This window comes from Sceloporus occidentalis, unplaced genomic scaffold, assembly GCF_023333645.1.
Source record: "Sceloporus occidentalis isolate IW3139 unplaced genomic scaffold, rSceOcc1.0.p SCAF_14, whole genome shotgun sequence".
Classification (NCBI taxonomy): Eukaryota; Metazoa; Chordata; class Lepidosauria; order Squamata; family Phrynosomatidae; genus Sceloporus; species Sceloporus occidentalis.
In genome coordinates this window covers 9,019,026-9,043,838 of record NW_028316994.1, presented here as the reverse complement: position 1 = coordinate 9,043,838, position 24,813 = coordinate 9,019,026, and the positions used below count along the sequence as shown (strand labels likewise).

General features: G+C 45.0%; 1 protein-coding gene across 1 annotated transcript; it reads left to right on the top strand.

Annotated features, from left to right (window-relative positions):
• Positions 1–6,427: 6,427 nt before the first annotated feature.
• On the top strand, positions 6,428–24,309 carry LOC149303810 (ras-related protein Rab-35-like). Its single transcript, XM_089480422.1, has 6 exons — positions 6,428–8,195; positions 19,400–19,450; positions 20,496–20,619; positions 21,187–21,311; positions 23,821–23,945; positions 24,164–24,309. Exons 1-6 carry the CDS (start codon positions 8,141–8,143, stop codon positions 24,290–24,292), a joined length of 609 nt encoding a protein of 202 aa, XP_089336548.1. The 5' UTR covers positions 6,428–8,140; the 3' UTR covers positions 24,293–24,309.
• Positions 24,310–24,813: the final 504 nt, after the last annotated feature.

Below are 24,813 nucleotides of genomic sequence, written 5' to 3'. Positions count from 1 at the left end.
GTCGGAAATGCCCTGAATGCATGCAACATACGCAAACCAATAGTAGTTTAGTTTATTGCCTAGTCCAGGGGTAGGCAACCTTTTTGAGCCGGGGGCCGGGTTGGTGTCCCTCAGGCGACTGGGGGGCCGAAGCCGGGGGTGGAGCTTCAACCCTCCGGGGCGGGGCCACATGCGGGGGGTGGAGCTTCCACCCTCTGGGGCGGGGCCGTGTGCCAGGGGTGGAGCTTCCACAGTCCAGGGCGGGGCTGCGTGCCAGGGGCGGAGCTTCCACCCTCCGGGGGCCAGGCCTCCCCACCTTTGCTAGCCCCTGACGGGGCCCCAGGCCCCGTCAGAGACAGGCAAAAAAGCTGGTGGGGGCCACCAGCGCTGGAGGGCCCCCTGGAGGGCCCCAGCGACAGCACCGGGCCTCCCAGAGGCCCCTGCCGTCCCTCGGAGCCCTCCTGGAGGGCCCCAGGGATGGCAAAGGGCCCCCCAGAGGCCCCCTGCCGCCCTCGGAGCCCTCCTGGAGGGCCCCAGGGACGGCAGCGGGCCCCCCAGAGGCCCCCTGCCACCCTCGGAGCCCTCCTGGAGGGCCCCAGGAACGGCAGCAGGCCCCCTGCCGCCCTCGGAGCCCTCCTGGAGGGCCCCAGGGACTGCAAAGGGTCCCCCAGAGACCCCCTGCCGCCCTCGGAGCCCTCCTGGAGGGCCCCAGGGACGGCAAAGGGTCCCCCAGAGGCCCCCTGCCGCCCTTGGAGCCCTCCTGGAGGGCCCCAGGGACGGCAGCGGGCCACCCAGAGGCCCCCTGCCGCCCTCGGAGCCCTCCTGGAGGGCCCCAGGGACGGCAGCAGGCCCCCTGCCGCCCTCGGAGCCCTCCTGGAGGGCCCCAAGGACGGCAAAGGGTCCCCCAGAGGCCCCCTGCCACCCTCGGAGCCCTCCTGGAGGGCCCCAGGGACGGCAGCGGGCCCCCCAGAGGCCCCCTGCCGCCCTCGGAGCCTTCCTGGAGGGCCCCAAGCACGGCAGCGGGCCTCCCAGGGGCCCACTGCCGCCTTCGGAGCCCTGCTGGAGGGCCCCAGAGACGGTAGCGGGCCTCTCAAAGGCCCGCCGCCGCTGCCGCCGCGGCCGCCCATCGCGGCTTTTCGCCGCTCTGGGCGCCGCCATTTTGGGTGAAAAAATGGCGGCGCCCATAGCCCCAGAGGCCGCTCTGGGCGCCGCCATTTTTTCACCTAAAATGGCCGCGAAGTCTCGTGCGACCTCGAGGGAGGTCGCGCGAGACTTCGCCGCCATTTTGCCGCCCAAAATGGCGGCGCCCAGAGCGGCGAAACGCTGCGACGGGCGGCCACCGCAGTGGCGGCGGTGGCGGCAATGGGAGGCAGGGGCCGGCCACCAGGCCTCCGCGGGCCGCATTCGGCCCGCGGGCCGGAGGTTGCCGACCCCTGGCCTAGTCCAACGACCACTGCAAGCAAAACATCCAAGATTTCATACAATTACAGTTACAGAATCAACATTAGAATTAACTAAATAAAATACATATCTAAGCTTAAGGTACGTGTCTTGCATTATAAAACAGACTGCATTGTAATAACAAAGAAAGAGAACTTATCAGCTGTTGGTGTTATAAAAAAAGCATTTTATACATTCATATCGTCAGGTTTCTATGTCAGTTAAGATGGTCTCTAAGAACTTTTCTCTATACTTGGTAGCCTTTGCTGCAAACACAGCTACCCTTTGGATCACATATTGATTTGTTGATTGTAATCAGTAACTACTGTATATACTCATGTATAAGTCTAGAAATTTAGGTTAAAAAATTGACCCCAAAAAACCTGAGTGGACATCCATAGCTCAATGTAAGTACTATACTTTAAATCATATATATATATATATTAATGGCAAGAAATTAATCTGCCTTGAAAGTACTGTCCTCCTACTCTCTTATCTTTCCCTCCTTTAGTATGAGTGCAAATAGTTATGCCTGCTGGCATTGTTTTCCTTTGCTTCATCCTTTACATCCTTCATTACATGCCCCTAAGTTTTACACTCGACTTATCCATGGGTCATACCAAAATCCAAAATTTTGCCCCCGATACCTGCCCTCGACTTATACATGAGGTCGACGTATAGTCGAGTATATACAATAAGTTTCTCTTTCACACCCCAGTATTTAATTTTCAAGGCACTAAGTAACACACAAACCAATAGGAGCAAAGATCTTTTCTCCCACTTTTAGAGAGACGGTGCCCGCTTATTGTAGCAAGGAGTACTTTTTAGTTTTTCTCTTGGGTGTATCTATTCCACACCAGCTGTGCCCATCTGGGTGGCATTTTTCTCTACCCGCAAGTGGGCCTAACAAGAGAACAATGCAAGTATTTCTTATAGCGTCGAGGGGGTGGCCGGAGTTGGCATCTCAACCCTCCAGAGTGGAATGTGGAACGGACAGATGGACAAAATAAACACAGAGGGTGCCACTGCCAATCTCTTCCAGCCTCTCCTCTCCAAGCTGTGGTTTGAATTTCGCGATGGGCTGAAGCTGTGGAAAGAGAGGCCAAGAGATTTCCTAAGTCCTTGGAGAGGGGAGTAGCACTTAATGAGTAAAATTACAAACAGCTGGCAGCCAGATGTCCTCTTCCAAGCCTCTGTCTCTGCCTTCAAAGTCAGAGAGAAGGGGCACTCATCTCCATCCACACTTCTATTGAGAAATTCAAGTTGGAGCTCCATCACCCCAAGAGTTGTACCTGTTGAATTTCTATAAACACACACACACACAAAACCTCCTCTGGGGTGTAATGTGCCTGTGTGCACCTTGCCTTCAAATCATTTTGGATTTATGGCAAGCCTGAGGCGACCCTATCATAGGGTTTTCCTGATCATATTTGTTGGGAGGAGGGTTGTCCTTGCCTTCCCCTGAGGCTGAGAGAGTGTGGCTTGCTAAGGCCACCCAGTGGGTTTTATGGCTGAGCTGGGAATTGAATGCTGGTCTCCAGAGTTGTACAGTGGGCCCTTGGTATCCACTGGCATTTGGTTCCAGGACTTCCTGTGGATACCAAAATCCGTGGATGCTCAAGTCCCATTGTATACAATGTGGCAAAATCAAGGTTTGCTTTTTACCGGTATCTTTGGAATACTTTCAATCTGTGGATACTGAAGGCCAACTGTGATCCAACACTCAAAACACTACGCCAAGCTGGCTCTCTTTGGGGTGTGATATTTATACAGAATAAGACAGAAATAAACCCTGGAAACATAAAGTTGACTACACTTCTTTTGCAGTTAATAACCAATTATGAGTTTTCTATAGCATTATTATTTCAAATTTCACCTTGCTGCAACAAAACCATACAACTTCTGTGAAAACCAATGTTCTAAGGAATTTTAAATCACTGAAAACTTTCTTCATCTCTGAAAAATGTGTTTGGGATTTTGAATCAAGGTGATATAGTGATATTACCTATGAGAAAGAACACTGGTGCTACACTGTTATACCACACTATTATTCCACTTTAAGTGCTATGGCTGCCTTCTGTGGAATCCCGGGATTTATAGGTTGTTGTTGTTGTTGTTGTTGTGTGCCTTCAAGTCCTTTCTGACTTATGGTCGGGTTTTCTTGGCAAGATTTGTTCAGATAAGTTTTGCCATGGCCTCCCCCTGAGGTTGAGAGAGAGTGACATGCCTAAGGTCAGCGATTGGGTTTCATGGGTGAGCTGGGTCTTGAACCCTGGTCCCCAGAGTCATAGTGTCAAACCACTATGACACTATGTCTCTCTGATTTGTAGTTTAGAGAAAGGCATTTAGAATCATCAACCAGAGAGCTCTTAGGCCTCACTAAACCATTGTTCTTGTAGTTGTGTGCCTTCAAGTCATTTCTCCCCTCAGGGTCTCTATAAATCAGAAATGACTTGAAGGCACACAATGTTAAAGACCTTGAAAAACTACAGATCCCAGGATTCCTTGGAATGGAACTACAGCCCTTAACGGCAGGTGCCAAACGGTATTATTTCCACTCTTAAGGAAGATCCTATCATTGGGTTTTCTTGGCATGAGCTGTTCAGAGGAAGTTTAGGATTTACAGAAATAGAATCATAGAATCGTAGAGTTGGAAGAGACCACAAGGGCCATCCAGTCCAACACCCTGCCATGCAGGAAATCCAAATCAAAGCATCCCCGACAGATGGCCATCCAGCCTCTGCTTAAAGACCTCCAGGGAAGGAGACTCCACTACACTCCGAGGAAGTTTGTTCCACTGTCAAACAGCCCTTACTGTCTGGAAGTTCCTCCTAATGTTGAGGTGGAATCTCTTTTCCTGGAGCTTGCATCCATTGTTCCAGGTCCGGTTCTCTGGAGCAGCAGAAAACAAGCTTGCCCTCTCCTCAATATGACATCCCTTCAAATATTTAAACAGGGCTATCATATCACCTCTTAATCTTCTTTTCTCCAGGCTAAACATCCCCAGCTCCCTGAGTCGTTCCTCATAGGGCATGGTTTCCAGACCCTTCACCATTTTAGTCGCTCTCCTTTGGACACGCTCCAATTTCTCAACATCCTTTTTAAATTGTGGTGTCCAGAACTGGACACAATATTCCAGGTGAGGTTGACCAAAGCAGAATATAGTGGCACTATTACTTCTCTTGATCACTATACTTTTATTGATGCAGCCTAAAATCGCATTGGCCTTTTTAGCTGCCGCATCGCACTACTGACTCATGTTCAATTTGTGGTCTACTTGGACTCCTAGATCCCTTTCACATGGATAAGTCTCTCATTCAGCCAGGTGTCCCCCATCCTATATCTGTGCATTTCATTTTTCCACCCCAAGTGCAGTACCTTACATTTCTCTGTGTTGAATTTCATTTTGTTAGCTTTGGCCCAGTTTTCTAGTCTATTCAGGTCATTTTGAATTTTGATCCTGTCCTCTGGGGTATTAGCTATTCCCCCTAATTTGGTGTCATCTGCAAATTTGATAAGTATGCTCCCAATTCTGTCATCCAGGTCATTGATAAAGATGTTGAATAATACTGGGCCCAGGATAGAGCCCTGTGGGACCCCACTGGTCACTTCTCTCCAGGATGAACAAGAACCATTGTTGAGCACCCTTTGGGTTTGGCCAGTCAACCAATTACAAATCCATGTAACAGTTGCCTTGTCTAGCTCACATTTCACTAGCTTGTTTGCAAGAATGTCATGGGGGACTTTGTCAAAGGCCTTGTCAGGCCTTTCAAATCCTGGTCCTCAGAGTCAGTTCAGTGTTCAAACCACTGTGCCACACTGGCTCTCTTAGGCCTCACTGAACTACAAACCCCAGAATGCAACAGGAGGCAGCCAGAAAAGTAAAAGGGGAATAGCAGCACTATAAGAGTGTAGGTCAGTAATCTACAGGTCCAAAGCACACTGCAGAAATAATCCAGTTTGAGACTGCTTTAACTTTTCTGGCTCAGTGCAAGGGAATCCTGGGAATGGTAGTTTATTGTGGCCCCAGACTGTCTGGCAGAGAAGGCTAAATCTCTCTCACAAAACTAATTCCCAGAATTCCCTAGCATTGATCCAAAACACACTGTATAAACAAACCAGTTTGAAACCACTTTAACTGTCCTGCCTCAATGGTAGGGAATTCTGGGAAATGCAGTTTTGTGAGACATTTAGCCTTCTCTGTCAGAGTTTTTTGGCACCACAGTAAACAATTCCCAGGGTTCCCTAGCACCGAACCAGGGAAGTCCAAAGCAGTCTGAAACTGGGTTATATCCCCAATTTGTTTTGGATCAAAGGAGGCTAAATCTCTCACAAAACTACAGTCAGCCCTTCTTATACACGGATTTTTTTATACACGGATTCAAGCATCCACAGTTTGAAAATGTTCAAAAAAAGGTATAAATTTCAAGTATCAGACCTTGATTTTCCATTTATTATAAGGGACACCATTTTGCCATGTCATTCTATTTAACGGGACTTGAGCATCCATGGATTTTGTTATCCACCGGGGATCTTGGAACCAAATCCCAGCGTATAACAAGGGCCCACTCTACTATTCCCAGGATTCCCTAGGATTGAGCCTGGGGCAGTCCAAAGCAGTCTCAAACTGGATTGTTTCTCCAGTGTGTTTTGGACCAAAGTCGCACAAAACTACAGTTCCCAGAATTCCCTGGCATTGACCCAGGGCAGTCAAAAGTAACCTCAAACTGAATTATTTCCCCAGACTGTTTTGGACCAAAGAAGGCTAAATGTCTCACAAAACTACAATTCCCAGAATCCCCTAGCATCGAGGCAGTGTGTTTTGGACCTTAGTCTCATTCCTCCCCCTCTCAAGCCCCGCCCTTCTTAATTCTCATCCTGTTTAAGTCCCACCCACCAAGCCCCGCCCATTCTCTGTTCTCCCCACTCCCAAGCCCCGCCCCGTCTTCTATTACCACGCCCACGAGACCCCGCCCCTCAAGAGCCAAGCCCCTCCCTCCCTCCTTCCAGCTGCTTGGAATCCTCCTCTTCGCACTTCGGCGTTCCATCTTCAGCCGGAGCAAAGGCGGTGGCTGCGGGAGTCAGGAAGGAAGAGCAGGAGATCCAGGCAGGCGATCCACCGATCCCTGCGACTAGATCCCTGGTCATCTGATCCCAGCCCTGCCCAGCCCAGCGTCCGGCAGGGAGAGAAGACGAGGAATCCGCCTGGCCTGGCTGCTTAGGCTCCCCTTCTTCCTTTTGCAATGCATCCAGGAGCAGCTCCTCCTTAGAAGCCTTGAAGAATCCCTTCCTCTCTCTTCCTTCCCCAGTTCTTAAACTCCCTTTTGCTCCCTGGAGACTCAGCAAAACCCTATTCCAAGGCACCCACTTCCTCTCTTCCTTCCTTCCCTCCCTTCTCCCTCTTCTTCTTGAGAAGGGAACTCCCTCCTTTGCTGACCTCTCTCCTCACTTCCTTTCCCTTTCCCATTTGTTCTGCTTAATTCCCTTTCCTTTCACCCATTAAGAGAAAAATCTTCTCTCTAGAGCCTCTTCCACCATTGAGGATGAATGCCAACTTCTGCTTCTTGGCATCACTTTGAAATATATCTATATACTTATACCTGTAGATCTAGATATATAGCTATTTGAAGCCAAGTTGGGTTTTTTTGTGGAAGGAAGCTGGAATTCCCTTCTCCTCTAGGTATTTTTCTTCTCTTGAAAATCATTTTTCATGGTCTGTAATATATATATATATATATATATATATATATATAAAAAATTATAATTTAGTTTTGGTCACCTACTGGATTTTATTTTGTTATATTTAACCGTTTGGAAGGCGCCTCTCCTATTCTGGATCCTCTTCCACCATTGAGAATACATGCCAACTTCTGCTACTTGATGTCTCTTTAAAATCTATCTCTATCTCTCTATATATTTGAAGCCAGGTTGGTTTTTTGGAAGGAAACTAAAATCCCAGACTCCTTTTTTTCCCCTAGGTATTTTTCTTCTTTGGGATTTTCTTTTATTTTGGTGGCCTGTAATAAATAAATATATATATATATCTCGGGAATTTTGGTTCCTTCTCTTCGATTACTGACTTCTTTTTAAAGAACTCTTTGCAAGGAGTCTGGAGTCTTCTGGATTGGAATCCTTTTTCGTAACCCCAGCTGGAACTATTGTTTTGTTTTGGAAATTGCAAGGCTCCTGGGCACCGCCACTGAATTTCTAAATTTTGGACAGACCCTTTGGGAAGAAGCCTTGCTCTCCTTGCAGCCACTTAAATGTTTTCATTTCCTGTGGGGCTTTGTTTTTCTTTTTCCTAGTTTGATAAACTCTACATTGGCCTGGTAGGCCTGAAGAAGACACTTTTGCAGGAGGAAAAGACAGGAAAACCCTAACCATTGGACATACTTTCTGCACATTTACTGATATAGGAAGAGACTTGCAGGCCAGACTTGCTTGAAAGCAAAGGAAGGAGAAGCGAACATCTCGACTACCCCAAAGACTGAAAACTTCCACATTCCTGAAGATACCCATCTGAGAACTTCTTTGTTGAACTCAAACCCTGGACCTCCTCCTCCTCCTCCTATCTTGAGGTCATGCCCCACTTAGCTGCCATGGGGCTTTGCGGCTGAGCAGGTTTCCCACTGGAAAGTGTGGGGGTTTCGGTGGAGAATCCCTGCTTTTGGCAGGAAGGACCGTGACCGAAGGAAGGAGGTGGTGTTGCCCCGGCACATGAATGGCTGCCAAGGATTATGACCACTTGTTCAAACTACTCATCATTGGGGACTCGGGTAAGGACAAGGTCTTCTCATGGCATCCCTCTTTCAGTCACACTTTTGTCTTATTGCATTTATGAGTCACAGGTCATGAGTCTGTTTCTTGCTAAGAGAGAACGTATTAATAAAACCCGGGAATAATCAAAGCCGCAAAAGTCAAAGTTGCAAATGCGGAGAGAAGTGTGTAGATCATATGTTTTGGATATTGACATGGAATTTATTTGGATGGTTGGTATCTTGTGCATTTTGCCTCTGAAGAAGACCCAAAACAGTTGTACAAGTCCAGGGAAGGACCAAGCAGGTGCATATGATTTACAGTCTGCCAATCCTTAGTAATTCTTTGCTGGGCTTTTGCATAAGTTCTTTGTTATTGTTGGATTGGTCATCACTCTTACAACAACTGCTTAGTCCTACAGCTGGAGTTTGCTTACTTGTTGTTGCATTGCTGTTATATGCTTCCAAGTCATTTTTGACTTATGGTGACCCTAAGAGGTGCATCTATCATGGGGTTTCTTTGGCAAGATTTGGTCACAGGAGGCTTGCCATTGCCTTCCACTGAGGCTGAGAGCATGTGACCCACCCACGGTTACCCATGGCATTTCAGGGCCAAGCTGGGAATCAAACCCTGGTCTCTAAAATCGAAGTCCAGCACTCAAACTACTACACCACACTGCTCTCTGCTAAGAACTATAAGCCATCACAGTTCAATGTAATTAAGGTAAAATACAAACCAACCAACTACACTAACAGTAATGAATTTAAACGAGAATGCAGGTAACAAAACAATACAGTACAGGTAACAAGCAAGTGATGCAAATTCAAAAAATATATAATATTCTTTAATATAAATTAAATTGAAAGCCTCCAGATCAGGATCTGTGTATCTTCATCACCTCTGTGTAATTCTGATAAATGATTTTGATGCCTAAATTTGCAGCCAAGGCAAATTTTGCAACCATAGTGGAGATACATGAATTGTTGCCCTACAATAGGGTACAAATCTGTGTAAGGGGAGGTCGGTTGGAAAGGGAGTGGAGAATAGGATTAAAAAAATGTTTGTCTAGGGGCCATATAGAGAGGGTAACGCAAAAGATGGCATTTACTATTGCCTTTATACATCACCTTTTTCTGCTGTCTCATTCTACTCTTCCCCTCCCATTCTTCAGTTTTGCTTGCTCTCTCTCTCTCTCTCTCTTTCTATATATGTGTGTGTGTGTGCGCGCGCGCACAACATATATGCATGATCCTAATCTGCTCTTGTTCTCCTTTTACACTATACAGTATATTCTTCCTGTAATGCTCTCTTTTCTTATCTGTTTATCATGTTTGTCTTCCTTCCTCCCATCTCTCTTCCCTCCTTCAGTGTTTCTTGTTGTTATTGTGCCCTTTAAGTCATTTTTAACTTAAGGCCTGTCACAGGGTTTTCTGGGGCTGAGAGTATGTGACACTCCCAAGGTAACCCAATGGTTTTCCATGGCCTGATAAGGATTCGAACCCTGGTTTCCCAGAGTCCTAGTCTGACGCTCAAACCACTCCACCACACTGGCTTTCGCAGTGCATCTCTTACTCTCTTCTAATCATTAACTATTTTTTCATATTTAAATCTCTTTCTTGGTTGTTCTTTTTCTGCTTTTTAAACCTCCCCGCTCCAATTTCTTGCATCTTTGATAAATTTCAGTGCAAAGCACAACTTTGGGAGGAACAGGTAGAACTGGCAGGTCTCTTTTACCTTTCAGTTCTCCCCCCCTTTTCTTCATCTTCATTCTATTATTTAACCTCACACTTTGTAATCGTTTCAGCATAATCTCAGTTCTACAAAGGGGGGAGAATTCAAAGACATAGCCGTGTCAGTCTGGAAAATCGGTATGCAAAGGGCTCTTGTTGCGCAGCGGTTCCCAAACTTCAGTCCTCCAGATGTGTGGGACATCAACTCCCAGAAGCCCCAGCTAAGTTGGCCAGCTCTCAGGAATTCTGGAAGCTGAAGTCCCAAAACATTTGGAGGACTAAAGTTTGGGAATCACTGTGTTGCAAGGCTGCCTCTGCACTGCAGAAGTAATCCAGTTTGACACTACTTTAACTGCCATGGCTCAATGCTATGGAATTCTGGGCACTGTAGTTTGTTGTGGCAACAAACTACAGTGCCCAGAATTCCATAGCATTGAGCCATGGCAGTTAAAGTGGTATAAAACCGGATTATTTCTGCAGTGCAGAGGCAGCCTATCTGAAAGAAAGAAGCTAGTAGCCTGAGCTTTTGTAGACTTGAGCTCAAGCTGCCAGCATTTTTCTTTCAGTTAGTCTGAAGAGGTGCAACAAGATCCCTTTGCATACTCAATCCTAAGGAGTTATTTTATGAATGATTGCTGAACATGTTGAATTGTGGCTCTTACGTAAGCCTACAGCTATGGTTTTTCCACAACTCTCAGTTACGCCAACTTGTAAGATTCCCAGCAGCCTTTGGGCCTAGTTGGGCCAACCTGTGAAGGCTCCCACCTCAGAAAATCCCAGGTAGCTTTTAGGGTTGGAAAGCAATATTTATAATCTCACTTAAGCTGCAGCTCTGTACTCTGAGGCAGGATGAATTTAGACTAAAGCCTTTTGAGAACAATGCTTCGCAAAACAGCATTTAAAACGCCTCCTGTAATGGCCTTTGACAAGTCCCTCCTGGATATGTCATTTAATACCTAATGGTACAGGTTCATTCATACCTGGCCCTTTATGTTTTTAAGGCCTTGGTCAGAGAGGCTTGTTATCTTGGCCTAAGGACCAGATTAGGATAGAAAGACTTTAAGGCTGCATCTATCCTGCAGACCTAATGCAGTTTCACGCCACTTTAACTGCCATGGCTCAGTGCTATGGAATTCTGGGATTTGTACAGTTCGCCCCACATATCCATGGCTTTCTTGTCCATGGATTCAACCAGAACTGGTAAGGGCTACTCATTATATTATTAAACTACATTTGTTTTTTTTATGCCTCTTCTCAGACACAAAGTGTCTCCTGAGAAGCTGGCTGCAGTTACAAGTCCAAGAAGCAAGAGGTGTGTGTCTGTGTGTTTGCACACAAAAATGCACCCTGCTCTTTGGGGTTTAAAGACAAAATTCCCAACACTCTCAAGGGAAGTGAAAGAAAAAAGGTAGAGGAAGGAAACCAACTTGCGAAGAGTGGAGTTTGCAGACATTTATTTATTTGGTTTGGAGGCTAAGGGTGCATCCGCACTGCAGGAATCATCCGATTTGAGACCATTTAATGTGGCACCTCTGGCTCCAAAAACAACACCTCTGGTGCCACAACCAATTACAAATCCCAGAATTCCATAGCATTGAGCCATGGCAGTTTAAATGGTGCCAAAGCAGATGTTTGCTGCAGTGTGGATGCAGCCATAGTTCATCTTCAGTTGTTGACCATCTTGGCTGGGAATGGAAATAATGGTGACTCCCGGCATGCCTTGTTCTTCTGGCCAGAGCCAAGGGTGCCCTTCCTGTTGTGCCAGGAGTCATAGGGCAAGCGATAGCTGGTGCACTCTGTGAAGGAAAGAGGGAGGAAAGGGGGAAAGCGGTCTTCCTGCAGCTGCTCATTTTGATGGCTGGGGCCAAGCTCTTCTTCCTCTTACTGTGTTGTGCTTCTCTGTGCGAGAGTGTGTGTGCGCGCACTTGTATGCACAACCTCCCAGTGGCTCTTGTTCCTTTTACCGGCCGCAGAGTTTCCAGTAATCTTCCTCTTCTGAGCTCATTTCCCCCTCTTCTCTTCAGGCTACTCACAATCCTGGTGGATTGCATGGTTCACACCCATGGCATAAAGGGCATTAAACTGGAGGAGAAAGCAGAAAGGGCCAAATCAAAGATTTCTACTGCCAGTCCTTGGCAGTAGAAACCTTTGATTTGCATCCTCCTGCTTTCTCTTGTAGTTTGATGCTTTTTATAGGTGTGAATCATGCAATCCACCTGGTGCTTTGGACTTTAACTCCCAGCTAAGACTGCCAGCTTTTCAAATAAGAGTGGAAATTCACAAATGTAGGGTAATTTAAGTTTCCAAGGGCTTCAGCCTTTGATAAGGGAACAAAAATATTAAATATCAAAAATGTCAAAGCCAAACTTATTAGGGGCTAGCTTTAAATTAACAGGGTAGCAGAAATGTGCCTTGGTCTAACCATGCTTCTCTAAGAACTGAAATTGACTTCAAAAACGACAGAAGTAGCTTGTAGTTTAAAACAAAACTTTACTAATGGCTTTAATCTATATTTACATAAAAGGCTGTATCCTAATCTATATCCTCATCTAGCTAATCTAGCCTTTTATGTTCAGGTTGAGTAGAAATATTAATCTCACCATCTTTTCCAAAGAGAGGTGAGAGAGGAGGAAGGACCAAAAGTTCAGTTGAAAATCTTGAGAGAGAACGTCTGTCTCAAAGGGGGAATGACCTAAATCTCATGGATAGTTTGAATGAGAGAGAGTGGTTTGCATGCAGGAAATCCCTATCTATCTAAGGAGGGGGAAAGAGAATGCAAAAATCTTCCAACAATAATGCATGGTGTTGACAGTCAGGAAGTGGCTATTAATGCATTCTTTATTGTTGCTGTCTATGTGAGGCCCTTTATGACAATCCCTGTTTAGTTTCTTTTTTCCGGCATGTATCAACTATCCTAAATCCCATTTTAATAATATCAAAAAATGCATGACAACTACAGTCGGCCCTCCATAGCCACGGATTCCCCCCCCCCCCCATAGATTCAAACATCCGCAGCTTGAAAATATTTTTAAGCAATTCCCAAAAGCAAACCTTTATTTAGTTATTTTATATAAGGGGCGCCATTCTACTATGACAAATGTATTTAATGGGACTTGAGCATTCATAGACTTTTGCATCCACGCATACTAAAGTTCACTGTATGATTAAAATTCAGAGGAAACTGTATCTCAAATTTGGTTAGATTGCAGAACGTCTATTTTGCTAGTCCCCAAAACACCTCAAAATACGGGATTTTTGGTATTAGTTCAGTTTATGTATGGGACTAGCTTGCTGGTCCTCAAAAAAAAAGGGATATTAGCCAGTGCAACAAATGGGGAAGAATGCTGGGAGTTGCAGTTCAAAAACGTCTGGAGCACTTTTACCATCGCCATCCTTGCTTTTACACAAGTACAGTTCCAAACTGGATGTGAATAGAGCAGGAGTTTTAAATAAATCCAATTAAAAGAGGTTGAAGCAGCAGCAGGATTTTTTGCTGAGATCACACAGGCCATTGGAACTAGTAATTTTTGCATCCAGCAGCATGCTTATATGCTTATATGTTTATATGCTTTTATGCTTTGCAGATGAAAGGAATGTCTTGGTTCCCTGCCCCAATTGTAAGAGTGCTTATAATTTGCAGTGGAAACGTGGACTGGGAAAGGCAGGCTTGCATTCAGCCAGTCACGTTTGGTGAAGTAATTTCTCCCTGCCTCCTCATCTCTGTCACTTCAATCCAAGGCTCTCCTCCTTTTAATTTTACAACGCTTTTCAGTTTAGACAAAGAATGCAATAATGGTGGAACTGAATGGGACTATAAGTTATTAGACTGAGGGGTGTTGGTGGTTTTCCCTCTCCTTCCAGATACATTTTGGACCCCAGTTAAAAATGTCAGAAGCTCTAGAGGCTGCATCTACACTGGAGAATTAATGCAGTTTGACACTGCTTTAACTGCCATGACTCAATGCTGTGGAATTATGGAATTTGTAGTTTTGTAGAATGTTTAGTCTTCTCTATCAGAGAGCTCTGGTGCCACGCAAATAGGGTTGCCATAAGGCAGGACCTCCAAACCGGGACAAATGTAGGACAAATGTAGGGCCACATTTTCAAATGTAGGACACGTTTTTAAAAATGGAGGACACATGAAAAATTTGATAATTTTTTTAAAATGTTAATATAAATGCATGTTTCTTAGGCATGCTCAAAATGGAGGACATTTTGGCATTATTCCTAGACAGAAGGCTGAAATGTACTTCTCTTTTTGGCCAAACACCCCCCCCCCCCAATTCTATAAGAACATTTCCCACTCCCAAGCAGGCATAGCATTTGCAAGATCACAGGCAGACCCTTGTGCCACTACAAACTACATTTCCCACCCCCAGGCAGCCATAGCATTTGCAAGATCACAGGCAGTCCCTTGTGCCATTGCAAACTACATTTCCCACCCCCAGGCAGCCATAGCATTTGCAAGATCACAGGCAGTCCCTTGTGCCATTGCAAACTACATTTCCCACCCCCAGGCAGCCATAGCATTTGCAAGATCACAGGCAGTCCCTTGTGCCATTGAAAACTACATTTCCCACTCCCAAGCAGCCATAGCATTTGCAAGATCACAGGCAGTCCCTTGTGCCATTGAAAACTACATTTCTCACTCCCAAGCCTTCTTAGCAATTCCCCCCTTTTCCTTGCCCCCTCCAACCCCCCCAAACCCCTCACACCCCCTTTTTCCCAGGTATGTCTCAACTTAGGAGGGATTTATGGGACAGATCCAAAGGCTTTTTTCTTTTCTAATGGGGGCAAAGCCTTGAGAAGCCCTGGACCCCTGAGAAGAAGAGGAGGGGGGCTTAGAGAGAGGAACAAAGAGAAAAAGAAGATGAGGGGGGGAAGAAAGGAAGAAAAAGGAGAGGAGGAAGAGGAGGGGAAGAGGAGGAGAAGAAAAAAAAACGGAATAACAAGAAGAAGAGAAGGAGGGGAAAGAGAAAGAGGGGAAGAACAAAAAGCAACTTGCCTACAAAGCCCTCTCCGCTTGGAATTTGGAGCATCATGCCCAAATAAGGAAGCAGAGGGCTGGCCAATAGAGGCAGGGCAGTGCAGCAGACCCCGCCCCTGCTGGTTTCAGTCCTCCTTCTGCTGCTCCAGACAAGCTGCACAGGCAGCACGCTATAGAAGGCAGGCAGCAGCCCTGGGAGCTCAGAGTTGGGCAGCCACCCGGGAATGGGGGCGGGGGCGGGACGGGACCGGGCACGCCCCCCAGGGGGCGGGAAAGTCCCGCCCACCGCCGTGAAATGGCAACCCTACACGCAAAACTATAAATACCAGGATTCCTTAGGATGGAGCCATGGCAGTTAAAGTAGTGTCAAACTGCATTAATTTTGCAGTGTGATAGCAGCTTCTGGGATTTCTAGGTCTGCGGAACCAACCCAGTGATGTATTGAAGCATTTGAATGGACTTCAGAACCTCACTAAACCTTCTGCAACGTTCTGGGGATTGGAAAGCAGAGATTTAGGTCAGGAGGGGTGCGGTGTATTGCTTAGGCCTTGGATATTTCAGTTCATGGCACAGAGGTTTCAGGGCATCAAGAACTTGCGCTGCCATGAATCAGGCAGAGGGGCTTTTTGGAAAATTTGGACTCAGAAATTTTTTTAGAAAACATTCTGGGAAATCTTGTTGAGTCCAATTTTTCCAGAAACTCCATATTACTGATTCATGGCAGTAGAGTGCTTTTTGGAAAAAATTTCCCCCAGTGTCCTAAGATGGCACTAATTTTTATGGTGCTCTGAATTGGCATTGAAATTGACTGGCATTTGACTGTAGCACATTTTGTATGTTTAGTTAAAAATGAGATAGAGCAAGGGAAGTCACCAGACAATGCTGGATCTATTACCTGGACCGTAAACTCTATCACAGGGACTCTGATTATGAAGGGCTTTTAAATATGTATACCACGTTAGTCTTATACCTTTTCTTCCACCATAGCACCTCTTAGTGAGAAACAGCATGATGTGGTGGTTTAAGTTTTGGACTAGGTCTCTGAGACCAGGCTGGTTGTTCCAATCCATGCTTGACAGTGGAAACCTATTGGGCAAGTCACACTCTCTCAGCCTCAGAGGAAGGCCAGTGGCAAACCTTCTTGCCAAGAAAAAAGTGTGATGGTTGCTCTAAGTCAAAAGTTACATAGTGCCTCCTCGATCTGACATATTTTAGGACTTCAGCTTGCCATAATCAAGTCTGGTCACTGGAAAATATTGTAACTAACCAATTTGAATGGTAATGGCCATTTGTTATAATTACTTATTTACTTACTTTATCAATCAATGCATTGGAAAAGAATTCAGCACAGAGAAATATATTGATGGCCTATGCTTTGGTCGTCACCTGTAAAGCCCAGGAATCCTTGGTTAATAAACCAGAATGTGAACTAGCTATGTGCTCATGCGTGCAACCCATATGCTCCTGCTTTGCTCCTCCTTTTGTGTAAAAAAGGTAAACAAGCCAAGATGGGAAGATCTTTACACGTCGTTCCAAACCTAGGATCAAGTATAAGTGCATTCACACAAGCAAGGGTTTGTAAACTGGCTGGAGGATTTGGGGAACTGCAATGCAAATCAGTAACTTTTCCAAGGTCCGCTTAAAGTGGCATACTTTTGTCTTCCTCCTCAAGTTTGTCCTCACTACAACCTGGTGAGTTAGGTTAGGCTGAAAGGTTATGACTGCCCCAAGATCACCCAGTGAAACTAGTTGTTGCAGGAGGATTTGAACTCAGGCCTCCTCAGTCCTCATCCGATAGTCTGACCACTATACATACTGCCTACATAAATACACAGTCCTCTGACTGGTGTACATCCTGAAATCTCCTTTGGAGACATGCGGAGAAAGCTGCAGCCTATACAGCTGCAAGCTGCCTTCCACTGTTGGTTATTTCCCAGCTTCTCCCTTTTGTAATCCCCAAGAAAATTAGCCTGTAAATGGGATAAAAGGATGAGCAGAGATGGAGAACAGCTGCCTTGATCCGTTCCAGCTTTCTCTGGGGGAGCTTTCTGAATCCAGAAAAGGCAGCATGCGTTTAGTGCGCACTTACATGTGTCCTGCAACAAAATGTGGTAGTGTGGAAGCATCAGTTCTGTCATCCAGCCAGCTACCTTTTACAGGGTATACCTTGGGCTTAAAATGTTCTTTTTTTGGATCTATACCTCTGAGAACAAAGACATGAAAATATTTCCACCACCTCCCCATCTGTAATTATCTCTGAGGCAGGTATGGCCAAAATGGTGCTATTGAGGCATAAGAGGAAGGTATCAAAAACCAAATGTTTGCCTCATTAGGAGAAAGGAAAGAAAGGGAGGAAATTAACAATAACAAAGTACTATATTTTCTGGCGTATAAGACTACTTTTTAACCCAGGAAAATCTTCTCAAAAGTCGGGGGTCATCTTACACGCTGGGTGTCATCTTATAGGGCAGGTGCTGAAACTTCTGAGCCGGACTGGAGAATCTGTGGTTGCCGCATATGGTGGGGGGAGCTCAAAAACGGCGGCAGCTCCATCCCCACCGTATGCAGCGACCGTATGAAAGCAGCTACCTCTCTGATAGTCTTGGAAACAGGGAGGGCTGGGCAGGCAGGGGAAGAGCTGACCAATCCAAACAGGCTTTGTATACAACAAGGTTTCCTGCTAAGTACCTGCGTGTCATTTGAATTAAAATTACCATATTGAAATCAAATCTGATTTTTTAAAAAAATTATTCGGTGTGTGTTGGAAGAGGGGTAGTCTTATACGGTGAGTATATCCCAAACTTTATATGTTAACTAGAAAAGTTGGGGGTCGTCTTATACGCCCAGTCGTCTTAGACGCCAGAAAATACGGTAGTCCAGTGCTGACTGAGTATGCTGAAAGGCCATCGGATGTTGTGTTGGAAGGAAGAATTAAAACCAGAAAGACACTTTTGGACTTCAACTTCCAGAATCCCCCAGCCAGCATGGTTAGCTGGAAGATTCTGGAAGATGAAGTCCAAAAGTAATTTTCCTGTTCTGGAAGGTGACATTCAAAAGTAATGTCTGTTAATGTCATCACAGTGATGTTTAGGTGATGTGGAGGCTATTTAACAATGTAAATTGATCTATCCTTTTAAGCTGTCTTAAACCATTGACTTGTTTTAATATGTTTTTATACCATTTAAGTGGTTTCATTGTGTCAGTCTGCAATTGTTTCAAATGGCGGATACTGATTTATTCTGTTCTACCCAGAAAACCTATACTAATATTTTAACAGTAAATAAAAATAATGCCTTTACATTCTGTGAGGGAAATCCTGGATGTCTGCTCCAGTGGTACCACTGTGGTTAACTGGGCTGCCAGATTGTAAACTGGAGAGGGCTCCCATACCTTGAATGGTATCTCCAACTCAACATCTGATGGCCTTTCAGCATACTCAGTCATCACTGGGATACTCTGTTATTATTAAGTTCCTTCCTTTCTCTACCATCTCCTAATGGAGGTTATTGTAGAGCTGTTGAAGGTCCAGACGCCCTTTCAGTTTTCCATCTGGCAACCCTGGGTCTGCTTCACAATTTTGGAGAAAGTTGAGCGTTACATGTTGCGCGCCTTGGTACGTGTGTGTGTTTTAAAACAGCAAGGCAGGATATGAATTCACTTGACTTCCCAGCACTGAGCCAAGAAAGGTACATGTGGTGCATTCTTTCATATTTGCTCTGCTGTGGAGACTCAGCTTTGGCTTGTGTCCCACTGCAGCTGCAAAGCCACCAGGTCTAAAGGCTGCAGTGAGGCTGGTGTGTGTGTGTTTGTGTGTATGTAGGCTTGGAAATGGGACAAGCTCTCAGCCATATTCACAGGAAAAGCTCATTGTGGACAAGCAGTGGGCTTGATAAACTGGGAGGACAAGACCCTCTTCCCAGGGTTATGTCAACAGGTGATATCACCCAAAGGTGGACAAAGTTTGGGTCATGTGGATACCTGTTGATGGGCTCCCACCCTGTTATGTGATCTGGTTGTTTCATGTGCCATAGTGTGCACATGACTGCAGCTCTTGGAAGGGACTTGATTTCTGTCTTACTTCCTGCATATATCCCAGTCCTATTTATAAGCACAGTTATGGTTTTGTTGATGAGTCAACATAAAGGGAGCACTGTCTTCTTCTCTGCATCCCATCGTCTCCCCGCCACCCTTCAAGATAGCCTTCAGTGAAGTCATGTGAGGTAATCCGCAATCCTCAAAGTCTCCCCATAAGCCTTTGCAAGCCTCCCTTGCCACTCTTTCTCTTTCCCTGAATGGGACACAATAGCTTTGGAAGGGAGTGGCTGTCTTGAGTAAATACACTGGGACGGGCAGGCGTATTTGCTTTGGGTGGGGAGCTTGAAGCTTTTTCTGAGATGATTGGGTTCTCATCCGTGGCTATTAAAATGAATGGGTGGAGGGCAGGATGATAAGGAGTGTGTGGTATCCAAATGTGTATGACCCTGTTCTTTCTCTTTTTTCCCCCCAGGGGTCGGGAAAAGTAGCCTCTTACTCCGCTTTGCAGACAATACCTTTTCCGGTAAGTATCTTCTCTCTTCTATCTTTTAGCCTTCTAGATAATCTGAGGTTCTTTGCTCTTACTCATTCCTAGCATGCTGCAACTTTACTGCAGCACGATCTGCTTAGAGCATCCGGAGCCAATGCAAACAGTTGCTTGCCACAGAGTTTTTGGAAACAATTCTAGGATAATCATACAGAGGAGTAGAGGGAAAGTAACTTAATTTGTGTAGTGCTCTCCTGTTCATTATGGCTACAGAATGACCAGAGAGCCTGATCCACTCAAAATAAATTGTGTTTGCTTTGCTGACAAAGCTACAGCCGAACCTTTGACAGCTGCAGATTGAGTTGCCTTTTAAAATGTTGCAACATGAACTGTTCTTATAATAATTTTTTCCTCCCCTCCCCACTTAGCAGACAACTGCTTTTGTTGACTCACCTCTTTGCGCTTTATTTGGTTTGGTTTCACTGGCAAACTGAAACCATAGTTTATGTAATTTCAGTTAGCCAAATGGTAGATAAAATGGCTGTGTTGAAATGGTCTTCTTGCAAACAATATACACTGTGTATACTCTGATAGTCACATCAGAGCTTGGAGTCTTTACTAGTCCCAAATTCCCTAGCATGTCTGGTAGCCATGCTGGCTGGGAGATTCTAGCACTTGTAGTCTCACAGAGTAAGTTTTCAAGGCTCCTTGCATGAGAGGTTGCTTCTGTATTATTTAGCAGGTATGACTGAGAGACTTGCCCAAGGTCATCAGTGAATCTATTGTCAGGGTTGGACTCATGGCTTTTTTGATCCTGTTGCTCATCCATCTTTTCCCATGGTGGTGGTTGCAGTGTCTGATGTGCAATTGCTTTTTGATCTCAAGAATTATAGATGGTATTCTTGCTTATCTATTTCTGTGGCACCCTGTCACCTGTTCTTTGCAGCTTTTACTCTACTTCCCGCCTTGCTTCAGTTTTTGTAAAAAAATTTTTAAAAAATACTTAATTTGTTTGAGTCTCACTGTTGGCATTTTTATGTTCCTCTGCTCTAACTCTTTGTCTGTTCTGAATCTACCCTAGGCAGCTATATCACAACAATTGGGGTAGACTTCAAAATTCGGACATTAGTGATAAATGGAGAGCGTGTGAAACTGCAGATCTGGGACACAGCAGGACAGGAGCGCTTTCGGACCATCACCTCCACGTAAGCCTGGGACAGAAGTGGGGGTAACTGGGTATTCTGGGAGCAGAATATGTGGCTCATGTAGGGCTCTTGAGATCTAAGGATGGGAGCTGTCTCAGTTTCAGTTGGCTAGACTGAAACTGGGGGGGTGGGGGGTGGTTAGTGCCTTAAAATATTGTTAAAAGACATTGTATGAATACATCTTTAAAAATGTAGACAACTTGAAATTCCTGGGTTCAAAAAGACCTTGCTTTGTTGGCTTCTCCGTGGTCGGTGGGAGGTTTGTTATAGTACAGTGGTCCCCCGGGTTACGAAATTAATTCGTTCCGCTGCCCTTTTCGTAACCCGGAAGACTTTCGCAAGCCGAATTGCCATAGGCGCTAATAGCGAAAGCCGCTTTTTGGTGCGAAATAGCGCCGAAAAGCACCAAAAGTTTTTTCGTAACCCGAAAAAACTTTCGTAACGCGGAACAGTTTTTTTAAATTATTTTTTTTCGTAACCCGGGAATTTCGTAAGGCGGTGCTTTCGTATCCCGGGGTACCACTGTAATTGGATCTCATCTGATGGTCTCTTGTTCTCTCGAGGCAGGTATTACCGTAACACTCACGGTGTCATTATTGTGTATGATGTGACAAACGCTGAGTCTTTCGTTAACGTCAAGCGTTGGCTGCATGAGATCGGGCAAAACTGTGACAGTGTCTGCAAGATTTTGGGTGAGTAATTCAGTTATAAACCTACTGTCCCTTGTTCTGTCTTATAGAATTTAATGGATGTTGTTTCCGAACTTTGAGTCAGTTGCTCCATCAAGGTACACTGGAATCTAGATGTGGGAAGCTGCAAGTCAAAAGATGTTCCCGGGATGCAGTTGTATTGTTCATACCAGGTTAAATAGAAGCATTATATCAGTGATGTCTCAGGCTAATGAATATGTGGCACAGTTTCAGGAATAGCAATCCAGGAAGTGGCCTCAGATGCCATAAAGGTTACAACTGTTCATGTGCTCAGAAGCATGTTATATTTTCTAGCAGCTATAGAGCAGGTTTGGCATAATGTTGCCCAAATGGCTTCTTAAGCCCACTTTTGTGGCTGTGGGAACCTCCCACCAGTCTCCCAAAGCCTCTTGCCATTTTTTAAAATGCTGTGATTTGGGGGCGATTTTGCCCTCAAACCACACAGAACACTACCCCCCAGTACATGAAAACATGAGAAAATACCCCAACTGCTAAATGCCAGTATTTTTGCTCTATTTTATTTGCCCTTGCCAGTCAAATACCTGCATATTCTACAATCTATCTATTTTTAAGTAATAAATCAAAGGAAGATGCGGTTTACATAAACATAGATGCTTCTGTCAGCTTTGGTTCTACTAAATAGAGGCAAAAAACTGGAGAGCAGTCGTTCTAAAAGAGAATTGCCAGTGTATGAAACAACTGGGTATCAGAGCTGATTGATTGCACTTTTCACAGTCCTGTGATGGTGGTCCAAAATATTTTTCTGCCACCTTTCAAGGCAAAGCTCCTTGTCATGGCAATTTAGAGTACCCAAAGCAATAAAGTGTAAAATACTGTTTAATGAAAGTAGATAAGACATATTAAATAGATGCAGTACTAAAATAACAGTATAAAAGACAGGCCTGCATTACATTAAAAGCAACTTGGATTAGCCAGGTCTTTTAAGGATTGAACGCAACAAGGAGGGAGTCCGCAAGGGAGGATATTTCCTAAGGTTGGAGTCATCACAGAAAAGGCTCTTACCTCTTGCACCTGAAAACTAGATCACAAATCAGGTGTTTTATCTTGAATGCCTGCAATTAACCTTACTACACAAGTTTGTGTAGGTGCAGATGATCCTTGGGACAACTTGGTCTCAGGCTATTTGAGATTTAAAATCTTAATTTAGAACAGAGACAGAGAAAGTACAAATTGCATGCTGCTCCCAAGCCTGATTTTTCTGACCCCTAGTGAACATCATTAATTAAAAAATAAATTGCCACTGATTTTCAGGCAACCCACCACCATCACCTCCCTCACTGGCCAAACAACATAAAATCAAGATTCAAATATGTCTGCTTTACTTTTCCTACCTCCAGGCATGAAGCCAAAGGGGAAGGAAGCCAATAATCTAGAAGTGACGTGACAGTTCCAGTGTACCTGATATGTGGTAGTGTGCCCATGTAGTTGTGTATTATTCCATCATATGGCAACCCTAAGGCAAACCTATCTCAGAGGTTTCTGAGGCTGAGAGTGTGTTACTTGCCCATGGTCACCCATTGGGTTTCCATGGCCAAGTGGGGAATCAAATCCTGGTCCCCAGTCATAGTCCAATGCTTAAACCATGTGTATGCAGGAATAAAAATTGCCTCCCTCTGCTTTGTAGGATAGTAGTTGCATCTTCCATGCAATCACCCAGGGAAGTGTTTCAAACCTTGCCTTCAGGTGACTTCGATCACTTAAACTAGTCAGTTGTTGAAAGCTTACTAGCATTCCATAACCATTTCAGGTGATGGGGAGAATTGCTTGATTGAGAGTCTGCCATGTCCCTTGTAGACACATTTGGTCTTTGAGGTCATGGGGGAAATTCCTCCTGATGCTGCTCTCTGCAACTAAGTTCTGCTCTGCAGCTTTTTGGAGCAGCGCATTTAACGAAGTGGAACCTACTGTGTGGAATATGCTTCTCTCTGAAATTTGATATGCTCCAATAATTCTTAGTTTTAAATGCATGTTTTGCCAGCTTTCCCTGTGTAATCCAACATACCATGTCATTCTTGGACACGGCAGCATAAATATTGTTAAGAAAGAATGCCAGAGAGCCTTGGCAGACTGGTAATGGCAGCTTGTGGAAAGTGTCTTCAGTGAGTGGTAATATCCACTAAATAACAGGAAAATATCCAATATATAATGGGGCTTAATTAAGCTAAATTTAGCAACTTTGGGAGGTGGGGTTGTCCTCCTTTTTAAGATTAAAGCAGGCAGATTCCCATGCTGTATGATTTGCTGATTTCAAAATGATACTTGACTCTGGGGTCAAATTGAAGTTAATTCATTAACCTCTGGACCAGCCTTCCCCAACCTGGTTCCTTCCAACTATTTGGACTTCAGCTTCCATGTTAATTAGACACGTCTGTCTGTACAGCCATTACTCCTGCAATGTCTGGTTAATACTGAAAGCTGCTGGGTTTTTTTCATTCCCTCTCTTCTTTTCTCCATCTCCAAATCATATCAGTGGGTAACAAATGTGAGGACCCATCCCGGAAGCAGGTGGAAACAGCTGATGCTCGGCGATTCAGTGAACAGATGGGAGTGCGGCTTTTTGAGACCAGCGCCAAGGAAAATCTCAATGTTGAAGAGGTACTGGATGGGATGGGAAGCAGCATTGATTTGGGAAATGCCTCGGTGCCTCAAAAGGGAGGTCTGTGTGACTGTGAGGAGAGAGCTTTGAAAATGCTACTCCTTTTTTGGACTAAAATTTTCCAGGATTTCTAGGAGTTTTAGTCCTCCAAAAGTAGCTTTTCAATTCTGAGTAAAAGGAAGTCTCATTCCCTTTCCCCATGTTTTCTCTCCTTTAGATGTTCAATGCCATCACGGCCATGGTGCTCCGAACCAAACAGGAAAACCTGGCACGTCTCCAACAACAGAACGAGGTTGTCAAAATCAACAAACCCAAAAAGAAGCCTTCGGTCAAGAAATGCTGCTGAAGAGGCATCTCTTTCCCCCTCTTATTCTCTTCTTCCTCCCTACCCTCAAAAAAAATTATCTGAAGGACTGGACTGTGGAAGGCTGAATAGATAAAAAATATAGTTGCTGTATGTTTTGTGTGTGTATGGTGGGGAGTCAGGGTGGGTATAAGAAATCTGTGAATGATGCCTCCAGCATGAGAATTGCACTCCTCCTGCCCTGGGGATTTTGAGTTGCTGGTGTAGAAAAAATTCATACAAACATGGACATCTCTCCTTGGAGGCAGTGAGTCCTGTTCATTGAAGGAGTGGGGCATGATGAGGACCATTGCAAATACACAAACTACTGAAACAAATTGTAACAAGATGATTGGAAGGATGTGAGATACAGATGAGTTAGAGGTTGTAATCCTCTTCCCCCAACCCTCAGCCATTTCCCTGTAAACTCTTCTCATTTTATTTTACTTCTCACATCCCTGTCCTGTGTTGCCACTTTACTGAAACACATGTACCCACTGTTGGGTCACTGTAAGGAGGAGGAG